This window comes from Miscanthus floridulus, chromosome 5 (genome assembly GCF_019320115.1).
Source record: "Miscanthus floridulus cultivar M001 chromosome 5, ASM1932011v1, whole genome shotgun sequence".
Classification (NCBI taxonomy): domain Eukaryota; kingdom Viridiplantae; phylum Streptophyta; class Magnoliopsida; order Poales; family Poaceae; genus Miscanthus; species Miscanthus floridulus.
Window position 1 is genome coordinate 68449456 of NC_089584.1, and position 15480 is coordinate 68464935.

The 15480-nt window shown below is 43.5% G+C and overlaps 1 protein-coding gene across 1 annotated transcript; it reads right to left on the reverse strand.

Moving 5' to 3' along the window:
• Positions 1–9432: 9432 nt before the first annotated feature.
• Positions 9433–10490, reverse strand: LOC136452295 (uncharacterized). The gene is given in 2 exon segments (XM_066452915.1): positions 9433–10260; positions 10262–10490. Coding segments are annotated over 2 exon segments (429 nt in total). The 5' UTR covers positions 10388–10490; the 3' UTR covers positions 9433–9957.
• Positions 10491–15480: the final 4990 nt, after the last annotated feature.

Genomic DNA, 15480 nt, shown 5'->3' on the forward strand with positions numbered 1-15480 from the left:
TACAGATTTGGAAACTAATCCTAGCCAGTTACAATTGCCATATGTGGCCGAATAAGGATTCCTATTCTAACCGACCAGGATCTTGCTTGATCGCCAAATCTACCTTGACTCCTTGCGCGGGACTCCGAACAGGTTGGCCGGGCCGCGCGTCATCTTTTGGTGGACCGGACCCACTGATTCGGGCCGGCCCAAGCCTAGCCATAAGGGTATAGGGGTTAATACCCCCACAAGATGACGACGGTACGTGTGCTGAGGCAATCAAGTCCAAGACGACGATCGTAGAGGACAAGCTAGCCGATGGTGGCGGTGAGTGTGCTGAGCCGATGATCAGGGAACGAAATACTATGATCGCTAGGTAGGAGGAGGAGGATGATGATGATGAGGATGGTGGTGTTGGTGGTGGTGGAGTAGTAGGAGGAGGTGGCGGCGGAGGAGGTGGTGCACTACATAAAAAACGATTTTTAGCAACAGTTCGAATTTTTTGTAGGGGCGGCTGGTGATGGAGCCGCCCCTACAGTGACGTGCTCGGTTGCCCAGACACCAGCCGCCCCTACAAATAAAACAGTAGGGGCGACTGGTGATACGAGTTGCCCCTACAAATGGGGTCTGATTTGTAGGGGCGGCTCAATCACCAGCCGCCCCTGGAGTTTCTATTTGTAGGGGCGGCTGGTGATTCAGTCGCCCCTACAAATGGGGTCTGATTTGTAGGGGCGGCTCAATCACCAGCCGCCCCTAGAGTTTCTATTTGTAGGGGCGGCTAGTGATTCAGCCGCCCCTACAAATGCCCCCGTATATATAGCTCCGATTTATAGGGGTGGCTCACTCACCAGCCGCCCCTACAAATCACCCATATATAAAACAGCTGCAGCATCTTCTTCCTCCTCGAGTCACTCACTCCAAACCGTAAAAGAAAGGTGGGGAGGCCTTGGGCACCTCTCAAAAATTGCTCTACTAAGGGGGAAGGTTTTGGTCTCAAATCCTTTGGTGGAGAGGTTGTAGAAGGTAAGAAAATGCCATTCCACACTTTTTTTGAAGTTTTAATGGTTGGTTAGTGAGTAATTAGAGTTTTGTTTTTCTCTCTCTTCTATGGTGCTTGAGCTACTTATGAAGCAAATTAGACCCAAGTTTTAAATGTACTAGGGTAAATTAGGGAGGGGAACAAGATCATACCCTTATTTGGTCCATGTTTCTTGATTTTAGTGAACAATTAGTTAGTTTTATGGATGTTTTATGTATATGTGGATCTAGATTTAGGGTTTGGTTTTTTTATTAATTTCGATTTTGTAAATTTATGTTTGATGAAATTAGACTAGGGTTTGTATGAAAGATATTGGGTAAAGTATAATTGTTGCTAATTGTTGTCTTTGAAATTGTTTATTGTAATCAATAAATATGTATTTTAATTATTTATGGATAAATGGGCCATTAATTAATTTTCCTCTACCATGGTGTGTTTGTATGCTTCATGTAATTATATTAGATTTATATTCATATATATCTAAAGTATATACAATTATTCTCAAGTAATTATTAATTTGTTTCATTTTTATATATATCTGAATAAGTAGTCATTTAATGTTTGTTTTGTTGTTGTTGTAAAAGATGGAGTACAGGAACTCTTGGATGTATGGTTCGTTAAGGTTCAAGGCAGGTTTTCGTGAAGAGGTGGATAAATTTATTGAAGCCGCAAAGAAGCATGCAACAATATTGAAAGAGAATAAGGATACAATTATTTACCCATGTAAAGATTGCAAGAACCGTATGGCATGGACAAATGTGACTATCATCAGATCACATTTGATTATACGAGGATTTGTTGAGGACTACACAGTGTGGATTCATCATGGTGAAATGGTTATTATTAACGACGAGGATGACGACGAATACGATGATGAAACCATAGAATCTCTGTCCCAATATTCAGCAGAGCTTGATGCACGAATGGATTTTGAGTTTGGCAATGAACAAGGTGGTGATGCTGGTGGTTGAGATGATAACGACGAAGGTGGTGTCAATAATGATGGTGGAGCACGTGTCGGGGATGAAGATGATTTGGAGGACATGATTCGAGCCCTTGGACCAGAGATTTTACTAAATAGCCCAAAAGGTCTAGAAAATTTGGAAAGGGTGACAAAAGCATTGAAGGAGACTGTGTATGGTGTTGAAAAGGGTTGTCCAACACATTAGACATTGCTACGTTTTGTGCTTGAGCTGCTCATCCTAAAGGCTAAGTATGGCTGGTCAGACTGTAGTTTCAATGATCTATTGCATCTCCTATCATGGGTGCTGCCACAACCAAACTCAGTTTCCACCAACACATACCAAGCGAAGAAGGTCATAAGTCCATTGACAATGGGGGGTGAAAAAAATCCATGCATGCCCCAACCACTGTATACTTTTTCATGGCGAAATGTTCAAGTCACTGGATAAATGTCCCCAGTATGGGGCCAGCCGGTACAAGAACAATGACCTTTACGGTGGGGACGAAGTCTCCATGGGAAAAAGAGGAATAAGAAGGGTACAAAAAAGGTGGTACAAGAATCTCAGCCCCTAGAGGACACTCCATTAGGCAACGATGCAAAGCAGAGAAGAATTCATGCCTTGGTAATGTGGTACCTGCCAGTGACCGACCGCTTGAGACGTATCTTCCTAAACCCTAAAGAAGCCGCGCTCATGACATGGTGGGATGATGAGCGCAAGGTGGATGATGATAAGATTGCACACTCGGCTGACTGTAGTCAGTGGCAAAGGTTTGATGAGAAGCACAAAGAATTTAGCAATGACCTAAGGAATGTATGGTTTGGCTTGAGCACCGATGGAATGAATCCCTTCAATGAGAGGATGAGCGACCACAACACATTGCCAGTGATTTTGAGCATGTACAACATCCCAACATGGTTGTGTCAGAAGAGAAAGTACCTTCTCCTCACTATTCTTATTTCTGGCCCTAAACAACCAGACATTGATATAGATGTGTTCCTCGAGCCTTTGATGCAAGAAATGGAGAGGCTATGGAGGCATGGGGAGCAGGTGTACAATGCGTTCTGAAAGGAGGACTTCATATGTAGAGCAATAATATTTGTTACTACTAATGATTACCCCGTGCTGTTTGCTTTGTCTGCACAGATCAAAGGAAAGACGGGATGCTTGGTTTGCCTAGATGGTACTACATGGGTGTACCTGGATGCATCCAAGAAGATAGTTTACCTAAGGAACCAACGCTTCTTAAAGACAAGTCATAAGTACCACAGCAAATTGTTCTTTAGATTTTATGACAATGCCCCAGAGATTGAACTCCCTCTGGAGAGACGTCATAATGGAGAACACGTGTACAAAATGGTGAAAAACATACGTGTCGTCTGTGTAAAGAAGAATCCAGATGGGACGAACAGAGATAGAAGCACACCTCCTATCAAAGGAGTACCTTTCAAGAAATAATCGATCTTCTTTCAGTATCTACCTTATTGGCCAGACTTGGAGGTCCCCCATGCCATTGATGCTATGCACGTGTAGAAGAATGTCTTTGAGAGTCTCATTGCTACCTTGATGGACACAGGCAAGTCAAAGGATGGTCTGAAAGCATGGAAAGACATGGTGTAGCTAAACGTGATGCCACAGCTTCACCCGGTACCTGAGGCTAATGGAAAATACACTCTGCCCGCAACATGCTTCAACCTAACACCAGATGAGAAGAGAGCTATATGCACTTTTCTAAGGGGGATCAAATCCCCGACTGGGTTTTCAGCAAATATGAAGAAGCTAGTGTCGATGAAGGACTTGTCAATAACACACTGCAAGGCTTGTGATTGCTATGTGATGCTGACAGTGTTTCTACCTATTGCAATCAGGGCTATAAAGCCAGAGTTCTTGAAAATGGCCATCACCCGCATGTGCTACTTCTTTTCAAAGATCTCACAAAAGACGATTGGCAAGCAAGAGCTGAGTGACCTACATGAATTTGTGGTGGAGACACAAAACCAACTGGAGATGTGTTTACCTCCTGCTTTTTTATATAATGCCACATCTCATGATTCACATGGTTCATCAAATACAGGCGTTGGGCCCTTGCTACTTGCATGAAATGTGGTCCTACGAGCGGTTCATGTCGGTTCTAAGTCAATACATGCATAATCGAGCATACCCAGAGGGCTCCATGATAGAGGGTTATAGTACTGAAGAAGTCATCGAGTGCTGTCAAGAGTACCTAAAAGTACAAAAAGGGATTGGTAAACCCAATTCTCATCACAAGGGTAGGCTAGCTGGGAAGGGCACCAGTGGTAGAAAAGTGTCCATCGACCATGGTTACAAAGAGGTGAGTTGGACGCATTATAGTGTCTTGTAGAGTACACAACTGATGTAACCGTACATTGATGAACACTTGACTATCATTATGGCGGAGAGAAATAGTCGTTCAGATGATTGGGTCAAGAAACAACACAAGCAATGACTAACTACATGGTTGAAGGACCAAAACATACCGCCTGGAGAAACCATAGACTCTATTACCATCAGTAGGTTAGCGGAGAGGCCATCGAGACAAGTGACATCTTGGAATGCTTATGACATCAATGGGTATACGTACTATACCCACGCAAAGGATAGTAAATATGTGAACCAAAATAGCGGCATTTGAATAGAGGCTCTCGATGGATTGGGGCAAAAGATCCAATACTTTAGCATCATTGAAGAGATATGGAAACTTGACTATGGAAGGGATATAACGGTGGCCCTGTTTCGATGCCGCTGGATCAAACAACACCAACTAAACGAGATCGGATTGAGAGTCCTGGACCTCGAGAATCTAGGCTACCAAGATGACCCTTGGGTGCTCGCTTCACGTGTCGCACAAGTTTTCTATATGTCTGACCCACAAAGTAACCTCCCCCCGAAGAAGAAGACAAAGCACGTGGTTGCCTCCGGGAAACAGCACATTATTGGAGTTGATGGCGTGGACGATGTTGAAGCTTACAATAACTACGATGAGATACCGCTATTCATAGACTTTCCTAAGAAGATCAGTGTTGTGGAAAAGAACCTACCCAAAGACATATTGCCATGGGAACGAAAATGTGTCAAGGGAAAAGTCGTTACAACAGGCTAGCTAGTTATTGAACTTGGAGTGTTTATGTAAGTGTGTGTTTGTAAGACTTCATTTATGCATGCGTGTAAGACTATATATTTATGTATGTGTGTAAGACTACATATTTTTGTATGTGTGTTAGACTACATTTATGCATGTGTGTGAGACTACCCTTTGCAACATCCAGATGAATCTATTTGAACATCCACTCTATTACTACTAAAACTTTATGAAATCACTTAACACTTTATGAAATGAAGAAATGACCAAAATAAAAGTAGGAGATCTTGACGAGTTATACAACTTTTATATTCATCACCTTTACAGCTGAAATCATTTAGTGTTTGAAAATCAGGTTTGAAGCTGTCATTTTCTGAAATTCAAAATTTGAATTGTTCAAAATTTATGACAAAGGTAGATGACTAGACTAAAATGATAGAGCATGATTTTAGGAAATTTTAGGAAAAAAAACCATCACATTTGGAGTTAGTATGAGGGAGAAAAACTAGTTACAAGTTTTAGCCATAGATTAAAAAGAGAAATCACATTTGTTCATCATTGATCATCATGAACAGTTGTGATTTTTCTTTTTAATCTCTGGGTAAAATTTGTAACTAGTCTTTCTCTCTCATACTAGCTCCAAATGTGATGATTTTTTTCCTAAAATTTTCTAAAATCATACCCTATCAAGTTACTGTGTTGATTTGGTCATTCTTTTTATTTGACAAAGTTTGAGCAATTCAAATTTTCAAATTTAAAAAAAATGATAAGTTCTAACGAGATTTTCAACCATTAAATGATTTCAACTGAAAAAGTCATGAATACCAAAGTTGTATAACTCATCAAGATCTACAACTTTTATTTTGATCATTTTTTTTCATCTGGCAAAGTGATAGTAAACATTATTCACAAATCAACATGTCTCAACAAGCACAACCGATACATGAACGAGTGCCTCCTGAAGAAGGTGATGCACAAGAAGATGAGGACATGCCTGATTGGGAACTTTGAAAGAAGATTCCAATCAACATAAGACCAGTTTATATTCCAATCAAAGACATCTCGTCGGTGTCCAAGAGGTATTCCCATGACCAGTTCAAGCCTGAGAACCAAGTAAAAAAGTCCCATCACGGAGTTCTGAGGAGGCCGTCACAAGCAAACTCCACCAAATTACAAAGCAGTATCCAAATGTTGATGCCATCGAATGGTCAAAGGATTGCTCGAAAACATATGAAAGAGGCAAGCCCTTCCTACTAAACCGGGACATCCAGCGCCTACCACTTGGAATGAGAAGGTTCCATGATTGGTACTTGTGTGTTCTCCCAACGAGCATAGATCTCATACAAGCATGCTTCCCCACCGGCACATTTGAAAGCCCAACCGGGAAAATTGTCTTTGACTTCGATGACATGCACGCATGCTTTCACCTGGGAGAAAATGGAGATGAATCTAATTCGCACGTGGTGCCTATAAGTCCTTGTCCTCCTGATATGATATGAATATAATCTTTGAATTTTGTTGTAACTAACCCACGCTGTGATTTATAGAATACAAGTGCACATTGTCAAACAAATGCCAAATGTGAAAGCCGGGTATCTAGACTCTCAAGCTATAGCCCAAACAAATTTAAATTACCCTAAACGGTGGACACTGGATGCCAAAGAGCTAGCTGCTGCAAAGACTCTTCGGGAGAAAGAGCGCATCCATACGGCGAAACTAAGGGAAGAGTCCCTTAAGGTTGCGGCATACATTGCCCTGGCTTTCAAAAATCTCCAACAACACTCTACTATATGGCTACCATACAACTTCGAGTAAGTTCAACTCTATACTTAAAGCTTTGTTCGATATATTTTATTCGATGCAAAAGAGCTTATCTAGTTCTATGATTAAATCCATGCAGCAACCACTGGATTTGTATAGCCGTCGATGTCGGGAGGAGCATGGCATAGGTCTTTGATTCATTAGATAGGGACACGGTGACATACAAAGACTTCATATCGATTCTCAAGACGTATACATATCGACAATCCTCATTAGCTTATATGTTTGTATACATACTCGTAACGTTCACTTTTGGATACTAACAAGTTGTATTTGCTAAAATAATTCGAACAGGGCATTTATGTTCTATGTCACTAATCATCATGGAAGACATGATCCAACAAGGAAGGAAAAGCTGGCTATAAAAACACTATGTGCGGTAAGTGTATCTTACTTCTTCAGTACTCCGTTACATGGCTGTCAAAAGCATTACTTAACATTTTCATATGCAAAACACACAGTGCCCCAAGCAGAAGCCTGGGAGTGTACATTGCGGATACTATATATGTTCTATGATCAGTAGCACCGGTGCCTACAGGAGACACCCCTTAAGGGTAAGTTTGAACCTTCACCCGTAGTATAAAAACTTCGTACATGGTATGAAATACTAAACCGAAACTTGTTCTCTTGTAGTGGAAAGAAGAGAAAGGAATGAAAAGAGACCCATACAAGGATGACCAACTCTTAGAGCTCGTCGACGACCTTTACAACTTCATATTGGACCAGATTGTACACGTCAGAGGCGCCTACCATGACCGAGAGTCTAAGTTAGGTACAAATCCTCAGTACCAACACCTTCATGAGACTGAAAGGCTAGCTCTAGGACGTTGATAACAATGTGTATGGAATTTGTATATTTAATGATGGATTGTATATATTCTTGTGAATTGGACTTGTAATTGTAGTTTATATAATACTCTTGTGCTTGTAGTCGCGGTCGTGGGGCGTTCGGCAATGCGAATGCGGTTCGGGTTTGGAACATTGGTCGCGGGGTGTTCGGCAACGCGAACGCGGTTCGGAACGTTGGTCACGGGGCGTTCGGCAACGCGATTTTGAATTGTAAATTTGAATTTTTTACGGGAAAACGTACTGTAGGGGCGGTTCTAGATTGAACCGCCCCTACAAATAGATATTTGTAGGGGCGGCTAGAACTACAGTCGCCCCTATAAATCGATTTGTAGAGGCGGCTGGTAATACGAGCCGTCCCTACAAATCGATTTGTAGGGGCGGCTGGTAATACGAGCCGCCCCTATAAATCGATTTGTAGGGGCAGCTGTAATACCAGCCGCCCCTACAAATCGATTTGTAGGGGCGGCCTGGGAACCGCCCCTACAAATACATGATTTGTAGAGACGGTTCGGTAGGGGCGACTGGCCAAACCGCCCTTACAAAGGCTTACCAGCCGCTCCTAGAAATGCTTTTTGTAGTAGTGGTGGCGGTGGCGGAGTAGGAGGAGGAGGTGGCGGCGGCGAAGGTGGCGGTGGCGATGGCGGAGGAGGAGGAGGAGGAGGTGGAGGCGGCGGTGGCGGAGGAGGAGGTGGAGGCGGTGGCGGAGGAGGAGAACCGGGAAGTTAAAAGGCAAGAGCTACAGTATTCTTTAGGAAAATTAGAAACGAAGCCACAGAAAAAGCCACGTCGAGCTTCAAAATATTTATAATTTCAAATCGGAGTAATACATGGACACCTTAATTAAGAATTTAAGATGTAATCATTGTTTATATCATAGGTCTGTCTTTTTCCTCTCTTTTTCACTTTTATAATTATTACAAGAGGTCACGTGTGCGCGTACCAGTACCCTTTATATGTAACCTTTTGGAGTGTACCTGATGATTTATTATGTGTTTGGTTTAGAGGATGAAGAGGGATGGGAATATGGGATGGGGTGAGATCTTATATTTTTATATTTTTGGTTTAGGCATAGTAGAGGTAAGGCCCATTCCCAGCCCTCTGGAAAAGATTTAGGGTGTATTCCTTCAAATAGAGGATGCTCGAGGACAAGCCCGTCCCTTAAAAATAAGGAGGGGTTCTCATGCGACCGGACGAGCAATTGTGGCCGTGCATGCCGAGCGCCAAGGCAGCAAACCACGGCGAGCTACATCAACGTAGGGCGATTGCAGGTGGGTGTATACTAGTGCGGAGCTGAAATGACCTAGATGACTAGAGAGGGATGAATATGCTATAACAAATTTTCTCTACTGTATACTAACACTAGAGAGCAAGATTGTTAGTAAAATAACAAGTCCTCATGGCAACTACTTGCACTAGCTCTAGTTTCACCCAAACAAGTCCCTACACAATTTTAATGGCTATTAAGTTCTGCACTAGAGCACTACCCCACACAAGAACCACGAGATAACAAGGCTACGCTAGCTAGCTAAACAAAAGAGCAACTAGCAAGCTACTCTAGTCAAAACGTCGTATAATTTAGAATGAAAAGAACAGTGTTGTTTTATTCTACAAAGAGTTCCTTTAAATACAAGAAACCAACATTATATATTTACAATCAACTTGGGATCGATATAATAGAAAAATAGTTACCTCTTCCAAGTCCGAGATTATTACATGATAACAATTATTGTATTGCGTACGAGGACTGGTCTCTTAGGTACAGATAGAAACCAGAAAGAAATACTATTCAGTGTGTATCCAGAAGCCACAAATGGATGAACAGTACAACCGATAAATTTGACATTATCAATCAACAACGTAGGCCAACAGAAAAGCATGGCATCTAGGCAAGAATGAATCAAATTATTATTTTTAAGAAAAGTAAAAGAAAAAAAAAGATAGATCAAACTCTTGTTCTACAGTGAGGTAGCCTTGAGTCTTGAGTCTTCATCTTGGAGATCGAAGAGTGAACATTTTTTTTTTGTTTTCAAAAAAAGGGGAAAAAGAAAGAATAAATCAAACCCTCATGCATGCTGTACATAATAGTTCGTCTGCATCTAGGCAAGAACGAAACAAATTGTTTTTGTTTGTGAAGAAAAGGAAAAAAAAGAAAGAAAGAATAAAATGCTACTGTACAGGTCGCAGGCCAAGAAATTGTCCATGCATCGTCAAGCTCTCACGTCGGAAGCTCCTTCTTTGACGCCACGGGCACCGAGGCGGCTGGAGGACCTGGACGCCCGCAACGGGGCCGATCGCGGCGTGTCGTCGTCGTCGCCGGGCGGCGTGGGCGCGGACCTCGGCGAGCCGAAGCTGATCTGGCGCGCAAAGGCCACGACGGCCTTCGCCCACCTCTTGATCTGGCCCTTGAGCTTCCCGGCGTCCACGTCCTTCAACGGGCCCGGCCCGATGCTGAGCTCCAGCCCCGAGAAGCAGCGGTCGTACCGCGCCGACTTCTGCTTCCTGCTCCGGCCTGCGGCTACCGCCGCCGCCGCCGCCCCTGGCCAAGTCGCCCTCCTCCTCCCTCACCACGGCGCCGTCGCCGTTCTCATGTCCGTCGTTGCCGCGCCGCGCCGGCAGCGACTTGCTGCCCACCGACATGGACGACGTCGCCGCCGGCCGCTCGCTGGCTATCTGCTATCTGCGGCCGGGAAACTTATCCGGCCGGTTTCGTCTGTGACTATAATTTGTTGTAGCTTCTGAGAATTGGCTTTCGTGTTGGCTAATGGAATAGCAAGGCGCGCGTTATATAGCTGGCTCGCGAGCAGCTGCAGCACGCGTGGCGTGAGAGGGCGCAACAAGCACTCGGTCGCCGAGGCGGCTTTGCCTGCAGTGCAGTGACGTGCGTGGTACTCCAACCCATGGCTCTCACCGTGTAGTGTAGTATTTGCTGATGTTGATGCATAATATATATATTTTCTCTAAAACTTATCCAGATATATATTACTCCCTACCTCTGTTTAAATAAAAAAAATATAATTCTCACTTTTAAGAAGTCAAATAATTTTAAATTTAATCGAATATAGAAAAATACTAAAATTTATGATAAATAGATCAATATTAGTCACTACTACAAAATCAATTTTTAGGAGCGGCTCGTAACCATTTGTAGGGGCGGTTTTGCCAGCCGTCCCTATCGAACCGTCTCTACAAATCATGCATTTGTAGGGGCGGTTCCCAGACCGCCCCTACAAACAGGTATTTATAGGGGCGGTTCAAACAGTACGTTTTTCCGCAAAACAAAAAAATCAAATTTACAATTCAAAATCGCGTTGCCCACGACTACAAGCACAAGAGTATTCTATAAACTACAATTACAAGTCCAATTCACAAGAATATATACAATCCATCATTAAATATACAAATTCCATACACATTCTTATCAACGTCCTAGAGCTCACGAAGGTATTGGTACTGAGGATTTGTACCTAACTCAGACTCTCGGTCATGGTAGGCGCCTCTGACGTGTACAATCTGATCCAATATGAAGTTGCAAAGGTCGCCGACGAGCTCTAAGAGTTGGTCATCCTTGTATGGGTCTATTTTCATTCCTTTCTCTTCTCTCCACTACAAGAGGACACGTTTCGGTTTAGTATTTCATACCATGTACGAAGTTTTTATACTACGGGTGAAGAGGTTCAAACTTACCCTTAAGGGGTGTCTCCTGTAGGCACCGGTGTTACTCGTCATAGAACATATATAGTATCCATAATGTACACTCCCAGGCCTCTGCTTGGGGCACTGTGTGTTTTGCATATGAAAATGTTAAGTAATGCTTTTGACAGCCATGTAACGGAGTATTGAAGAAGTAAGTTACACTTACCGCACATAGTGTTTTTATAGCCAGCTTTTTCTTCCTTGCTGGATCATGCCTTCCATGATGATTAGTGACATAGAACCTAAATGCCCTGTTCGAATTATTTTAGCAAATACAACTTGTTAGTATCCAAAAGTGAACGTTACAAGTATGTATATAAACATATAAGCTAATGAGGAGTGTCGATATGTATACGTCTTGAGAATCGATATAAAGTCTTTGTATGTCACCGTGTCCCTATCTAATGAATCAAAGACCCATGCCATGCTCTTCCCGACATCGATGGCTATACAAATCCAGTGGTTGCTGCATGGATTTAATCATAGAACTAGATAAGCTCTTTTGCATCGAATAAAATATATCGAACAAAGCTTTAAGTATAGAGTTGAACTTACTCAAAGTTGTATGGTAGCCATATAGTAGAGTGTTGTTGGAGATTTTTAAAAGCTATGGCAATGTATACCACAACTTTAAGGGACTCTTCCCTTAGTTTCGCCGTACGGATGCGCTCTTTCTCCCTAAGAGTCTTTGCAGCAGCTATCTCTTTGGCATCCAGTGTCCACCATTTAGGGTAATTAAAATTTGTTTGGGCTATAGCTTGAGGGTCTACATACCCGGCTTTCACACTTGGCATTTGTTTGACAATGTGCACTTGCATTCTACAAATCACGGTGTGGGTTAGTTACAACAAAATTCAAAGATTACATTCATATCATATCGGGAGGACAAGGACTTATAGGCACCACGTATGAATTAGATTCATCTCCATTTCTCCCAGGTGAAAGCATGTGTGCATGTCATTGAAGTCAAAGAAAATTTTCCCGGCTGGGCTTCCAAATGTGCCGGTGGGGAAGCATGCTTGTGTGATATCTATGCTCGTTGGGAGGACACGCAAGTACCAATCATAGAACCTTCTCATTCCAAGTGGTAGGCGCTGGATGTCCCAGTTTGGTAGGAAGGGCTTGCCTCTTTCATATGTTTTCGGGCAATCCTTTGACCATTCGATGGCATCAACATTTGGATACTGCTTTGTAATTTGGTGGAGTTTGCTAGTGACGGCCTCCTCAGAACCTCGTGATGGAACATTTTTAACTTGGTTCTCAGGCTTGAACTGGTCATGGGAATACCACTTGGACACCGACGAGACGTCTTTGATCGGAACATAAACTGGCCTTAATTTGATTGGAATCTTCTTTCGAAGTTCCCATTCAAGCACATCCTCATCTTCTTGTGCATCACCTTCTTTAGGAGGCACTCGTTGTTCATGTATCAGTTGTGCTTGTTGAGAAGACTGTGGCATCTCATCATGCACTTACTCGGTACGAGCTGGAGAAGGTTGTGGCATCTCATTAGGCACATGCTCGCTAGGAGGCGGGGAAGAATGTGGCATCTCAGGAATGTGGGGGTCACGAGACGGTGAAAATATCTCCCCAACCTCAACAACTTGCTCCAAATTTGGGAGAGGGGGAGGCGGCAAAGAAGCAGTCAATATAATGTCCCATTTGTGCCAGAGGATGAACTGCCCCATAACGTCTCTGAGTAACACCAGCCCCTTGGGAGTTGCATAGTCTATCCTCCACTGCATGAACTCAGGCTTCACTATATGCACCTTGACCCTAGTGTAGTCCGGCGGTATCTTATTATTGTGGTGTAAGCCACTGGGAGGATGTGCCACACCCGTTGCCACCTCCATCATAGTTTTCTGCCGGCTGCTGAGAAACACCAAGGTGCAACTAGTTGGTTCCCGTATGTGATCGACTGGGGTTGTGGCTGCAGTGGAACCTTGGCTGCTAGGAACTTTTGGAGGGCTGCCAACTAATGCCAGTTCTCCCGGTGGCATCACTAATATCCGTGGCTCCGTAGACAGTCCTTGCTCCTCCAGTGCCTTCGCAACTAGAGTCTTCACTTGGAGCTCAAGACTAGTCTCCCGGTCTCGACCATGTTTCTTGTACATGTGCCTATCCTCTTCAAATCCTTGCTTCCAGGTCGTCCTTTTCCCTAGCCCCCTGGTGCGGCCTGTGTGCTCCTTGTTTCCCAAGCCAAAGCTAAGCTCATCCCTCTCTCTGGAAGGATTGAATGAGCCCTTCTCCTTGTCTTCAGCATATTTCAGTATCCTTGATACCGCCTCTTGGGTCTCCGACTTATCAAACTTAAGATTACTGCCGGATGATTCTGTACTCCTCGCATATATCCAGTTCCTTGAGCGTACCTTCAAATTCATCACATCGATATTCCCAGCATCTGTGGCCTCTTCGTCCATCTTCCTAAACTGTTCTTCCTTGGCATAGTAGCCATCGGGGCGTAGATGATGGTGGTGTTTGTTCCTCTTCGCCAGCTCAGTGTTACAGGCACTGAGCTCCAATGCCTCCGATGAAGTCTTCTGAGCCTCGAGCTCCTCCCATTGACTAGGAGTTATTTTGCCGAACTCGTTGAAGGAAGTTAACCCCTTTTGGATATACTTCGTATTGAGCTCCGACCTCCAATGTCGAAATGACTCTCCCATCATCCTAATAGCATTTTTACCAATTCGTGCTTACCCTCCAGAAATCTAAAATTGAGCTTCAGCTGCCTATCCCATAGTGCATTCTTTGTGTTTTTTGGTACCTCTTTCCAGTTAGGGATTGCTGGATTCAATTTATCTCTTACTAGGGCCCCGATCGCATTACAGAATCGTCCTCTTAATTCCTTTGGCTCAAGGATCTCCCCTGCTGGCCCGACCTCCGTTATCACATAGCATGCCTTATCTAGATATAAATTTCCTTTTCTATCCCCTCGTTTCCTCTTAGGCTTGGTAGTCATGGTTGTGTCTTAAGGTTGTGGAGCAGAGGTATCGTGATCCGTCTCTATGGCTGTTGCCTCTGCTCTCCTTTCCTCTACTCCGTCTTGTCCAGCGAGATGTCGCGGACGTCGACGTCGTCTTTTCTAAGTTTCAAGAGGGACCTGTATATACGACAGGTCAAAGTGTTAGCAAAGGTAACATAGCCAAAGCTTTAGCAAAATTTACAAGCTAAGGCTTTTTCCCTACCTCCTCGTTTGGGTCAAAATCCTTGTCCAAATCTTCCTCCGTTGGCCTCCTTCTGGCTTCACGTGGGAAAGGACCCTCGGGACTTTCATATCCCTCTTCTGAGTCATCATCATCATCATCCTCTTCTTCTTCACCTTCAGCAGCCTCTCCTGCTCTTCCTTCTGCTCCCCCTTCCTCCTCGTCACACTGCTCCTGAGTAAGCATCACTTCTAGATCTTTTTCTAACTTGTTATCGAATTGCTCCTGAGTTAGCTGGTCCTCTAATGCTTGCTCCTCATTGGTTGGGTGCTCATCATGCTCGGGGCATCGGGCTGCATTGTCTGGTGTCCGCGACATTATTTCACGCTTTGTTCTAATAGATGCAAGAAAGTGTGCTTTAGGTACGCGAGAAGGTATAAGAAATAAAAAAGGGCTATAAACCAAAGTAGTCCTATAAAACAACAATATATATAAAAAAAGAGTAGTAGCAGTGGTAGAGGCCTTAGAAACATGTCAATCATCATCTTATCTTGAACTTGGAGCATCAAGGCATCATAACATAGAAGAGAGGAGAAGGTAATGTAGGGGTAGCTACTAATGATGCCAAGTTCCTCACAAGTTCTTGATCATCAGCTCATATTCCATATAATGTATGGACTTGGACAATTTCATCATCGGCAAAACAAAGGAGAGGAGAGGAGAGGAGAGGGGAGATTTGGCAAAAAAACCAACAGCTGCTTAGCAAACATAGTGCAACAGCTGATGGCAAAAGACAGGACAACAAGTCCTGGGCGAGTCCTGGGAGATTTGGCAAAAAAGCAACAGCAACCAACAATTAGTAGCTAGAAGTAGCAAGTAGTAGTAGTAAGTAGA